Source organism: Elgaria multicarinata, chromosome 3 (assembly GCF_023053635.1).
Source record: "Elgaria multicarinata webbii isolate HBS135686 ecotype San Diego chromosome 3, rElgMul1.1.pri, whole genome shotgun sequence".
Classification (NCBI taxonomy): domain Eukaryota; kingdom Metazoa; phylum Chordata; class Lepidosauria; order Squamata; family Anguidae; genus Elgaria; species Elgaria multicarinata.
Window position 1 is genome coordinate 63,096,879 of NC_086173.1, and position 13,398 is coordinate 63,110,276.

The 13,398-nt window shown below is 44.7% G+C and overlaps 1 protein-coding gene across 1 annotated transcript; it reads left to right on the plus strand.

The window, feature by feature from the left end:
* Positions 1 to 4,676: 4,676 nt before the first annotated feature.
* Positions 4,677 to 12,375, plus strand: C3H19orf67 (chromosome 3 C19orf67 homolog). The gene is made up of 6 exons (XM_063123260.1): positions 4,677 to 4,957; positions 6,559 to 6,703; positions 8,278 to 8,378; positions 8,909 to 9,094; positions 9,346 to 9,468; positions 12,201 to 12,375. Exons 1-6 carry the CDS (start codon positions 4,680 to 4,682, stop codon positions 12,373 to 12,375), a joined length of 1,008 nt encoding a protein of 335 aa, XP_062979330.1. The 5' UTR covers positions 4,677 to 4,679.
* Positions 12,376 to 13,398: the final 1,023 nt, after the last annotated feature.

The window sequence follows — 13,398 nt, forward strand, 5'->3', positions numbered from 1 at the left end:
TTTCTTCGATTGTAAGATGCCATCGATTGTAAGACGCACACTAATTTCAGTACCACCAACAGAAAAAAAACCCAAAACCCTAAGACACACCCGTGATTCTAAGATGCACCCCATTTTTAGAGATGTTTATATGGGGAAAAAGTGCATCTTAGAATTGAAGAAATATGGTATTACATTTTTATACCGCCAATAGCCGAAGCGCTCTGATCAGTTCACAAAAGTTAAAACCATGAAGAGCTTAAAAAACAACAATCTAAAAAGCTTAGGAGGCTCAAGAATAATGGCTCAGGTGGCTGCCACTGCCACCTCCCTGCATCTGTTGACTGAGGCAGCCGCCGCCCCACTCTGTCTAATAACAGGGCTGGCCTTATTTTATTTATTTTATTTATTTATTTATTACATTTTTATACCGCCCAATAGCCGAAGCTCTCTACATTCTGCAGCCTTACATTTCCCTATTTTATTCAGGGTGGGGGAAATGCAGACAAGGGCACGGCAGGATTGAAGCTAAGTCCTGCTTTTCATTATTTTATTGCAAGTAATATGAAACACAACTTCAAACATGGAACAGAATTTGAGATGCTCCATTTTTCTTTATGTGTTCATAATTAGTAATAGTTCTACAAACTAACAATGGGACCATTTCCTATAATTCAGTTTTTCTGAAAGCAATGATCTTCAAAGAGCAGAAACCCTACCAGGACATTAACAACAACTCTCTTATTCACAGGAACATCAGCCAAAGCTGTTTTGAAGCATAAATTCCAAGTCAAACAGCAAAAAGATAAAATGGATGTCAGTTTAAGAAAGGAGGTTCCTTGAAGGGTGGTTCCAGATAAAGGAGTCCTAACGCAGCCAGTTAGAAGACACTGTGCAGCAATTCAGTCTTCCCCCTTCCTTAACTGATTTTCTGCAGTAAGGAAAAAGGTGGAAGAAGCCAAGGGAAAACACAGGAGGGCAACGAGTGGAAAATGATGACATCTGGACCCCCAGTAAAATTCCATGAAAGAAGCAGGGCACTGGCACAATAAAAGCCTCTCCTGGAAGCATCCCAGGGCTTGACTGGGACTGAAAATTAAGTTCACCTTCATTCTCAGAATTAGGAAATCCGGACAAGGGAGGAGAATGATTCCTGACAACATTCTTAACAGTGGCCCACGGGCTCCCATCCTTCCTGCCCTCCTCACCCACTAGGACTGCCTGTATCTTTATTGCTGTATCAGCTGTTACGGATTCTGAAGTGAGGGAGAACAGGGAGCCCCTCCTGCCTGTGTAGAACATGCTGCCCACTGAGGTGGCAAAAGCCTATTGGCTGGGAGGGCCCCTCTCCCTTCGAACCCCAACTGTCCTCGCCTTCTAGAAAAGGCCAATTTGGCTGAGGGCATCACAGTTATAACCTTCATGGTGTGTGGATGTTAGTATACTTATACTCTCAGTACAAGTTACAGGTAGGTCACCATTTTCTCCCAAAGATCCCCACAACACATTACACTTCACTAAAGGGTTGATGATGTTCCTTTAAGGTTCCCATCAGTACGTACATTAGCTCAGTGATCCCAAACATAGACAAACAGAAAGTTGATACAATGAAGAAAGTGGTCGCCAGAGCTACAAATTAAACCTCCCTCTCTGCAGGGAAAGCTGAGCTTTCAAGTGGTACAAGTCCTGATCAATGTATTTCTTTCACATATTCCCATGCAGGCAACTCTTGGGTCTGTATTTAACGTATGTCCCTAAGGATCACTAAACCTCCTCACTCCTTCTGATAGGAAACTCAAGCGATTCACTGTTTATTGGTTTGGACGCAAAAGGGAGCCACCCAAAATTATGGCATGCTTGCAGGACTTGGTAGGCGTGCGGAAGCATATAAGATGGTGAATTAAAAGAAAAAACATTTTTTAAAAAATTCAAACTGCCTGACAAGAAGCTTATAGAATGTTGATAGCAGTTGAGCCTGTAGTGAGGGCAGAAAGAGAGTAAAGAAATTAGACGTCAGGCAGAATTTGTGGCTGAGATCCTTTGAGAACGACAGTTGGAAATAACCTCCAGCCCAAATGTAGAGGACAAGAGGAGAGAGGGAATTCTTGAAATCACAAGTTCTTGACAGTGTATAGTAAGTATTCTGGAGGGGCGGAATTAGAGTTTGGGAGATGCCTGTTATGAGGTTAACAAACTCTCCATTGCTATACAAGCATGGTGGTCTCCAGAACTGTGACTCCCACTATATGATAAGCGGGAAGAAGTTCCAAGAGTGTAGTGCTTACCCAGGTCTGGTTTCCTTTGGAAGGTAGGATCACTGGAAACATACACCATTTTGTAATATTTGAGTTTATTTACAAACATATAGGTTGAGCATAGATGGAAGCAGACAGCGTAAACACGACAAGGCTAATCCCACTGTCCCCACATCAGAGGCTGCTATTTTACAGAGCCCCAAAAGCCTGCTCTGTGCGCTCTCTCTTTCTCTCTCTCTCTCTCACACACACAGAGAGCTCCATCACTCTGGGGGTTAACACACTCTCTACCTTTGCTTCTCCACCCGTGTTTTCGTTCCTCAGTTACTTCCTCTTTTCAAAAGCCATGAGGCCCATTGTGTCCGCTCTTCTAATGGTGCTGCTTCTCCTGCACACAGCAGGAGAGCATCGATTCCGAGTTTAAAAAAACATTGGACTTAATGAGTTCCATCCGATGAGTGTTTTATTGCACGCTCGTTACTGGGCACTCACGAGTTTGCTCAGGTCCCTCACATGATATTGTCTGCCTCCCGTGTGCCTTCCGCCCCTTCTAAACTTCCTTGCATGACAAAAAACCTCTCATTAAATCCAATGTTTTTTTAAACTCAGAATTGCTGCCTTCTCCTGCTGCGTGCAGGAGAAGCAGCACCGTTAGAACAGCGGACTCAACGGGCCTCCTGCTCATTCTGTATTTCCTCTTTTGAAAAGAGGAAGTAACAGAGGAATGAAAACACCGGCTGAGAAGCAAAGGTAGGGAGCATGTTAATCCCCCCCCCCCCTGCCCTGGTGATGGAGCTTAATGAGGGTTTTTTGTAGCGCAAGGAAGGCCAGAAGGGGTGGAAGGCACGCAGGAGGCAGACAAGGTCATGTGAGGGACCTGAGCAAACTCCATGAGTGCCCAGTAATGAGCGTGCAATAAAATGCTTGTTGGATGGAGCTCACATGCACATACTAATCATCCTTATCTGGGGAAGGGTGAAAGAAAAAGGTATGCCTCTTGCCAGAATGGCTCTCACCTTCCTGAGGGATTTCCTTCAGTCTCCTAGTCATTGTACACTAGGGGTGGGTAGGCTGTAGATGGAGAGAAACATGCAGATTTGGCCTAGTTTCATGCAGACTGTGGGCTACTTCATAAACCCACTGACTTTGGGCTCACAGACCCAGACAGGTTTTGACTATTGTAATGTGGAAAAAAGTTCCTTGCTCCGGTTGTAGACCATTTACCTGCAATTTCCTGTGTTTGACAATTTTCCTATTAACTATTATGGAAATTTCTAGCAATCCTGGCTGTATTAACCCTTTCCTATTCAAACCTCCAATCTTACAACAATAATTATAAAATACTCAGGGTAAAGCAGCAGTTTCTGCAGCCGAAACTCTCCCCACGGCCTGAGTTCGATCCCAGCGGAAGCTGGTTTCAGGCAGCCGGCTCGGGTCGACTCAGCTTTCCATCCTCCCAAGGTCGGTAAAATGAGTACCCAGCTAGCTGGGGGAAAGGTAATAATGGCCGGGGAAGGCAACGGCAAACCACCCCGCTATAAGACCTGCCAAGAAAATGTCTGCGAAACCTGACTTCCCTCCAAGAGTCAGCAATGACTCAGTGCTTGCACGAGAGGTTCCTTTCCTTTCCTTTCCTTGGGACTATAGTGCTTTTAGTGCTATTGTGTAGCAAATGGAATTCCGGGGGGGGGGGGCGTGAGGCGGGGGGAAAGGTGTAATTTATCCCTTCCTCACTCCCCAGAGACTCAAAGAGCCTACAAGCTCCTGTTTCAGGGGCTATCTGGAGCTCTGAACAAGCACACTCCTGGGAGAGGCAATACTTTAAGAATGTAGGAAGAGCCCTGCTAGATCAGACCACAGACCTATCTAGTCCAGCATTCTGTTCATACAGTGGCCAAACAGGTACCAAAAGGAAGCCCACAAGCAGGACATGAGGGCAACAACACTTTGCCACTCATGTTCCCCAGCAACGGGCATACAAAGGTATCCTGCCTCTGATCTTGGAGATAATAGCATCAACATTTGCAACATTTTGTTGCAGGATCTCACTTATAAATCCAATTTACCACATGTGCTCACATGTAATACTCTCATAATAAAAAAAATCAGTATATGTTTAACCCACATTTCCTTCAAAGTTCTCAGAACATTGTATACAGGGTTCTCCCCCATTTTATTCACACAACCCCTCTGCAAGGTAGGCTATGCTGAGGTAAAATTAATAAGCAACAGTTACCCAATGGAGTTTATGAATTTGAACACCGGATTTTATCCACTCGGTCTGACAGGATAGTATGTGTGTGAGAGGGGGGGGAGGGGGGCATCTTTCACTTATGGTCTAGAGACCTAAATCTACATTTGCCAGCACCTCGGGATGGCTAAGCTGCACTGATGCTTAGTTCCCTACCTTTCTCTTGGCAGATTTCCTGAGGCACGTGTTTGAAAATGGCCGGCAAGCAAGGGTACAGTTGTCTCTCTGATGGCTCTGTGGATGTTCCGTCTTCTAGCCCTGAAGGCACCCTGACTCTCAGTCCTCATAGCCCAGGGCTGTGCCTCATCTCCCCTCCCGTTTCAGAGTCCCACTGGCTGAGCAATGCACCACCACAGTCCAAGTCACCATCAGAAGTGAACATCACTTTGGAGGAGCTCCTGGCTCCCATTACTGAAAAGCTCAAGTATTTGCTGAAGAAAGCAGAGGACTTCCAGACATACTTGTTGTACAGGTGTCAGGGTTGGGAAAACATGCGTGGGAGGTGGCAATGTTTTGGTGATCCAGGCAGTTCACCCAACATTTGTGAAACAAGATCTGAGACAACTTTAAATATGAAGCAGCTGATGATTACGTAGAGGAGGGAGGGAGGGAGGGAGGATAGATGGGCTAGTTGCAAAACAGTGTTCTATAGAAGGTGGCAGGAATAACTTCAAAAGGAGGGATGGGTCTTATATTGAACTTGTGCATAATAGGTTGAATCTCTACTTGAGTCCTGCTCCTTGTTTGAGTGGGTCCCTGTGGACCATTTGAATTCCTGCCTGCTGATTGGTAATGAAGAGGAGCAGTGGTGAAATCTCAACTTCCAATTCTTCCATTTCCTATGTGGTTGACAAGGGTTTCCCCCCTTCTTTGACCCTTCTCATCAGAACCAGGGCAAATGAGCCAATGATCAGTCTAAGTACTCCAAGTTACCCAGACACTTTAAGTGCCTTTTGACACTCTTTAATTATGGGCTGTTTTGGAGAGAAGTATATACTCTTGCCAGAAAATTAGTGTGTCAAGGTGCAGCCTGATCTGGTTTTACAACTGACTAGTATCAGGCAGGAATCAGGATATGAACAACTTCAATAGAATGTTGTAGGAAGGGTATTAGTATGGCATTTTCTCCAGGCATCAGTGCTGCATGGCTCTAGCATCTGTAATGCATGGCTCTAGCATCTGATGCTATTATAGTGTTATATAGTGGAATGGGTAAGCGTATCTTTCCTTGCATAGATGAACAACGGCAGCACTCTGCATATGGCACTTGCAAGGGCCCCAGAGACTATCAAGGGACCCATCACTCTCACTATACTGCCATTTCCACTTTGTGTGGGGTGCCCACAAATAGGGGAGGTGCAAAATAGGTCTGGAGTAACTCCAACCTTCCCTAGGGCCTAGCATGTTCACAACAATCAGAGCCTTCTGTGGGTTCATCTGACATTTCTGAGTGCCTAGTGTGAATGGAGGGTTTCTACCACTCCAGGGTCTTATGCCATGTGCAGATTCTGGGGCATAATTTTCACTTTTGTGCAGGAAGATCAGAAGCTGCACCAGTCTCTGGCATGCTGCTCCTGGTCTCCATGGGTGACCTTTCATGAAATGAGAGATTGAGATTGGATCCTCAAGTCCCTTGCAGCCTGCCAAGGGGAAGGGAGGGGGGGAGTAGGACGTTTTTGGAGGGGGCCTTCCCCAACCTGGTGCCCTCCAGATGTTTTGGACTTCAGCTCCCATTAGTCCTAGCCAGCATGGGCAATGGTGAGAAATGCTGGTAGGTATTGTCCAAACATCTGGATGAGCCTAGGTGGGGGAGGCTGGGCTAGGAGTTCTCTCAGGTTCCATTCCTTGCTGTGGGGAGTGTCTTGAGCAAGTGCCTCCAAAGTTCTCAACTCAGCCCTGCGTTGCTAACCAGGCACTCTTCCAGTGGTTAGAAAATGTAGGTGCTGTGCTATTATGTGGCTCAGTCAAGAATAACGTTCTATAAGGAGCCATGGCAGTGGCTCCGTTTCTTCCTTGAATTAATGCTGAGCTCAAGAGTGTGTGCTGACCATATAGCGGGCCTCCTATTTCCAGCAGAGACAGAATGCAGAAGGAGCAGTTTGCCAAAGCCATGCCCACCTTTCTGCAGATGTGCCAGCCTTACTTCCACTATCTGGAATCCACAGCACGCAGCTGCACACCTTATTTAAGACTCCCGCAGGAGCCAGTGAGGAGGCGGGTGAGTCTGTCTGCAGGGAGAGAGGGGGGAAAGCCTGGTACAGTTGGGAAGGCCATTCCTTCCAATCTGGCTCAAAAAGCTTAAAGCACAGCCTCTTGGCACCATTGCAGAACAAATGCAAGAAGGATGATAATAGAAGTCCCTCCTATCAGAGTGCTTCTTTCGTTGCCTCTGGGAAGGGAACTGAGATTATTTCAAAAAGTTTTTGTTGTATCGAGGCTACCTCTTCCCTTTCATAGTTAGACTTTTGGGGGGCAAATTTCCAAAATTGCACCTAAAATATCATCTCTTACTAGCCCACTAGATCCAGATGGTATTGTGTTCCATAGACAACCATCCCATTGGTACCCCCCACCATATTTTCCCACTACTTCTTCCATCTTTTTTCTTACCACAGAAAATCTGTTAAGGAGGGAAAGACAGAATCGTTGCTCACAGATTTTTTTTTAATTGGTAGTGCTCAGAGCCCTCTGTCTGGAAGCCCCCTGGAGAAGCACACTCTTAATTCAGAGTCAGCAACTGGACTGGTCCAAATTGGAATAAAAAAGATGAGGGGCTAAGGGCTCCATCACACCAGTGTTTTATTGCACTCTTGTCATGCCTGGTTCGCCATTTTGCAGTACAGTACCCACATGATGCCGTGCCTGTTCTGCAGTCACCCCGCCTCTTCCCCTCCATTTTCTGTGTTTTCCTAGAGCGAGGAAAGTCCAGTTTATTTCCTCCATGCAGGATTAAAGTGCCCTTTCACCCCCATGTATTGCAGTCTTTGCTCTATGTCCTTTATTGGGGGCATGTGATTTGAAGGGAGGTCTTGCTGATGAAAGAGGAATAAGTTTATTATGGTATGACAACCAGCACTCCAATCAAATACCATACAATTTAACACGTTACATTACAGATGTAGAACGTGCATATATTATTATTGTCTCACCTGATGAAAGAGGAGGGCGGGGCAGTTCTCCCCCTACAGTACTCCATGTTGAATGAATGAGCTTGTGCTGACTCAGTGGAATGACAAGAACCAATGAACTGGAGGGGGAAGGAGAAGGGGTGGGATGAAGTGGGAGAGCAAACAAGTGAAAGGAGGTTTCACCGGTACAGTGGTGATTCCACAAACACACATGAAAGGGACTGTTAGCTTGACCTGCTAATGAAACGGAGGTGGAAATTGCGGAGGCAAACCGGGGGGGGGGGGGGAAGTAGGTGTGATGGAGCCCTATGTCTCCCTTACTAACTTTCTACTGCTACTAAACTCATTGCTGACTGAGGCGGAAGGAGTATGCTTTTTTCCTGGGAGAGGGAAGGAGGTAGGAGGAAACGTGGACAGCCTGAGATCAGCCTTGGTGTTTCTGGCAGATTGCAGGTATGAAGGTTTTCACTGAGGCAAAACATTTCCCTTTAGCACTAGAAGGACAGAGGTGAGTGGCGACCCAATGAGCAGTGATCAGTCTAGTCCCAATCAGCACTTGCCTGCCATTGCTCGACATCCTGCCTATTCAGCCTCCAGTCTCAGAATAAGTCTATCCCAAATTGCTATTTGCAGTTCTGTTCTCTCCCCCACCCACCCCCAACAGCTCCTGGAGATCTCTCAGCAGTTGGCTTGCCAGCTGGAGCAACTGGTGCTGATGTATGCTTCCTTCAGCTTTGTCTCCCTAGAAGACACAGACCCATTCAGGTACAAGATAGTCTCTAAAGAGGCATAGCTATATGTTCTCCAGTGTGGGGCCAGTGACTACAGTGCTCCAAGGTCAGGAACAGGGCACTCTGGAAATGCTACTTGCTTGTCACTAGAACACGTAGAATTGAAGAAAATTAGTTCTTCCAAATGAAATCAGCAGGTATCATTGTACCATGAAGCACATGAGATTTATCTAAAGACAGTTAAAAATATTTTGCCAATAAAGTCTTCTGTTTACTCTATTTTTAAAAATAATAATAATCAGAAATCTTCCTAAAGATGCTCAGTATTTTGGTGTTTGGATGTGTGTGTGTCCCTCAACTCCCATGAGTTACTTTTCAGGATTTGGCAAAAATACCTGAAACCAACAATCACTTGCAACAACCTAGATTCATATTTTCACTAATTTTCTTAAAAAGTAATAATTTTGAAAGGAAAACGTATGTATTAGTTTTCTGTATGGATTTTGGAAGATACTTCTTCTGGCTTTGAAACTGCCTACTTGTCTGTATCCAAATCTCCACCAGTGTCTCATGTTTCTTCTGTGGGAAGTTTTGGCTGAATGAGGCACGGCAGGTTTCCATCTTCCGATATTGCATCTCAGCACCCTACACAGCCGCTCATGTGCCCCACAACTTATACAAGAAGATGCGCTGGAACCTTGACATCTTGGAAGGGTCTGCCAGCCGGAATCAAACACCTCGCACAGAATAGTGAGTTGCTGGACATCCTGGAGATGTGCGTTGTGGGTGGAGGGGACATGAATGGAGAGACAGGTGTGACCTTGACTCCTCCGCCCCCCTTACTTCTGGTGTTGAGAGTGCGGTAGGTTCTCCTGATGCTGAGTGCTGCAGTTTTGGCTCTGATTTTATTACTTTTCCACTCCTTGAGCTTCCCTGAGGCTTGCTTGAACAGTTATCCTCATTCTTCACTGCTTGCCTGTGATCTTGTCCTTTTGTTGTAGCTACTTCCTATGCTTCCGTGATACAGGAGATGAAACCACAGTGAAGATGCAGAAGCTCTGGTCCATTGGACGCTGGGTACCCGTAGATCCTGATGGTGAGCACAGCTCCGATGTACTCTCTTGGTAGGTATGCAGCAGCAGTACAGAGGTGCTACCCAAAACAGAGGTGGGCCAACTTAAGTTTTTGTAGCCCAGCAAAGTGTTTAACATTTACAAAGCAATATCCCTTACACATGATGTCTTAAAAATTAAGGTATAACTAATCTGTGATAAGTGATTCTGACTGTACGCTTTTGTTTAAGAACATAACAAGGGTCTTGCTAGATCAGACGAAGGTCTTACCAAGTCCTGCATTTTTGGAAGAATCCAGCAACCAGCAGGCAGTATGCTGTGCCCCTGAAATTGAGTAGTAGAATCATAGAATCATAGAATAGCAGAGTTGGAAGGGGCCTACAAGGCCATCGAGTCCAACCCCCTGCTCAATGCAGGAATAGTAGTTCACTAGTGAACCACAGTCTACTTTCTGCCACTCATGGTTTAGAAAATACAACATCACAGGGTCATTGCATGCAAGCTTGTTGCTGGGGCAAAGGGAAACACCATGTGGGGACATATTAAAATGAATCACATGGAATCGCCATTGGAATGCATAATTTTCTTCTGAATGGCCATAGGAATGCATTAAACCAAAGGCCATTCACTCCTTACGCATTGGTATTTAGGCTCTGTTCCCAAAATTGCCAAATAGAGTGTTTGCCCTTCTGAGTGACCACTGAAATAGTTTGGATCTTAAACTGGACTCTCTATTGAATCCTGCCTGTAGGCTTTATAATCCGTCCTGTTGATCAAGTGAGTTTCTGAAAAATTCCTTTGGTATAATCATATGGCTCATGGTTTCTTTGGGTGTTAAGTGAATGAAATGGGTTTCTCTGTTTTCAGGGTTATGCACTTGATATGTATGGCTGGAATGGGCAAAACAAGCAACCCCTTAGTTTTATCTCTCCACCGTTGCTACCCTATCCTCTTTTCTTTGCATGCCTGTATTGAATACATTTATTAACAACAACTTGACTGGGTTCAGCATGGTTTATCGTGTTGTGTGGAGGGAGTTTTTCAACCAACTAATGCAAATAACTGACTCTGTGCAGAATTGGCTATTTGAACCATCATTGGTTATCATGTTGTGCTGAGGGGACCGTTGGTTATTTCCTTGGCCACCATTGGTTATTTCTTCAGCCATAGAGTTGCAGGGCAAGAGCGGTCAAAGTGGTGGCTGCTGCTCTAGTTCAGCTGGCAGGATAGATTTTTGGAAGCAATGGCTGATGGGATACTAGTGGGAGGACTGAGGGGGGAGAGAAAGCGGGGGATGAGTGAGTCAACTCAGCATGGACTAATAGTCAACTCAAGGCTGTTCCTAATCCACACCATGGTTGACTATTATCATGTTGTGTGGGGAGTACCCCCTAGGTAAACAACTGTCATGTTGATTATTCCACTCTTGACTATCATGTTGTCCGAACGCACCCACTCTCTCTCCCCACCTACAGACATCCCTTCAGAAAGTGCCCCTCCAAACATAAGCCCCCATCCCCACCCCACTCTTCAAACTCCCTCAAGATCAAAAAGCCGCTGGGAGATCTATTATAAGAGCCTATAGGGAAGATGCTGCTAATTTGTTTGTTTGTTTACAATACTTATATTCTGCATCTGTAAGCCGCTGTGAGAGTCTTTTTTGGCTGAATGGCGGCATAAAAATCCTTAAATAAATAAATAAAATAAAAAAAATCTTACTGCTTCCAGTTTTTTAAACAATAGATTTTGCCACTTTTAAGAAGGGACTATTACATCTATTTCCACTGTGTGAAATATAACCCTCTGGATATTTTGATAAATTTTAATGTGGGAATTTCTGACAGAGTTCATTTTAAAGTGCTGTCCATGCAATTCTCACGTAAGTGGAACACAAGTCCTTGCCAGAATATTGAGAAGCAGCCTTCACTGGCACTCAGGTAACTTCCAGGTGAAGCATGAGATATATGGTGATTATTCAGCCCGTTTCCTTGTCCCCTTTCGATCAACACCAGCAATCAGCAGAATGTGCCTTACCTTCAGGAGTCATGGCCTTCACTATTAAAAGAATTAAACATTGCTCTGCAAAGACACACAGCCATGACATTCACATCGTTGCCTTGTGTTTTAAACCTGGAGGGGGAAGCAGACATACACAACAAATAAAAAACTTGGGCACCAACAAAAAACACCCAAGAGGAAATGCTGCATAAGAATGCCACATCAGTGGATCTTGACCACTCCAGATCACAGCAGAATTGCAGTTTTAGGGCACCTCCTCATGTATATAATGCGGCATGTAGTCTGAAACCTGTGTGACAAACTGCTGCTCCTCTCATTTTAAGGAGTGGGTTGTAACTTCCCACACATTTTTTTACTGTTTGAAAAACAAATGTAGCTCTTCCTGCCACTTAATTAAATATTATGACGGAAAACTGATGTCTAAAAGCTGGTAAGATGATTTCTGGAAGAGAGAATACAAAGAAGCAACCATGAAAAACAAATCACGAACCAATCGTAAACATCTAGCATCTGGGGGAAATGTTTTTTTTATGAGAGATACAACTAAACCATGGTTTAGTTTGAGGTGCCTCTACTGAAGTGCTAGGAAGGGTGTAGGATGAACACTTTCTGTGCATATTAGAATGACACCCCGTGTATTTCTAGAGCCACTCTAGAGTCACTTTGTAGTAGTGGCTGTTCATTAAAAACCAGGGGAGATCAGCTCCGGGATAGCATGGATACCAGGCCTGCCATCATTGACTTTGCTTCCTTTCTTCACACAGGGTGTTGTGCCACCAGCCCATGGGGGATTACCAGCAGCTTGTGACAATTGGATTTGAAGAGCCTTCCCACACCTTAGCCACAGACCTCTTGGTACAGATGCTAAATGCTCAGAGTTCTGGCCTGCTTAATCGCGAGTCCTCCTGCTGGGTGAGCCCAGGGGAACAGGTGCAGTAAAAGGTGTACTAGAGAGGGCAGCGCCCCCCTGCTTCCCAACATCACCAGCACATCAGCAGGCACACTGTGCCAGATGCAAGCATCTTCACATTAGCTACAGAGAGCTCAGTGACCAGACTTGGTCTTACAAATACATCCATTTAAGATGTTGACAACTTTGCGCTAAAATAGGAAAGAAATGTCGACCCCTCCTCTTGCCAGCATTATAGCCTGCACTACTTACAGAAGAAACTTGAATTATATTTTTAAATAAGGATTTGGGTTTATGGTCACTGCTTGCCCTTTTGCTGGATTCCTATGTGTGGAAACCGTCCACTTTGCGATAAGCCATATTACGGAGTAGGGCAGAGCTGGCTGACAATTTTCCTTCCTTCTGTGAAATGTTCCACCCAAAAGCCCTTTATGGTGGTCCAACACTGGACGCAGTATAAGTTTCTAATCTCATCAACTTTCTGGCCCATTTCCTTTGAGTTTATACACCCCTTGTTCCTCTCTCGTCCTTTCCCTCTGGGCCCTAGTTACCTGGCTGTGGCTCAAGGTACATCAAAGTCTTCAATCTAAGAGTGGACATCCAAAGAGCTATGGATTTATTTTTTAAATACAATATAGTTTCTTAAATAAAGCCATACATGCTGATTCTATGCGTTGTTCCCTTTCATTGACCTTGATGCTGTGTGGAGCTCCAGTTTTGTTTATTAACTTTTTTATTTACTTATCCACCTTTCCAATGTTTAGGGATGTGCACAAATAAGAAATATGAAACTATCTCAAAATGAACATTTAAAAGCAGCATTTTAAAAATATTTATTTATTTTAAAAAACATATAGAACAGGGTCCATTAAACTTACAAAAGCAATCAAGAGAGTAATTAGAAGTTCAGTCTCTAAATGCCTGCCGCACAAAAGCCCACAAAGGGCATTTATTTACATAATTCTGGGGAGGAACTCCCAAAGCCTTGAAGTGACTGTGGAGACAGCTTATCCCATCCTTTTACTGATCTTATTTCCTGCAATGATGGAACA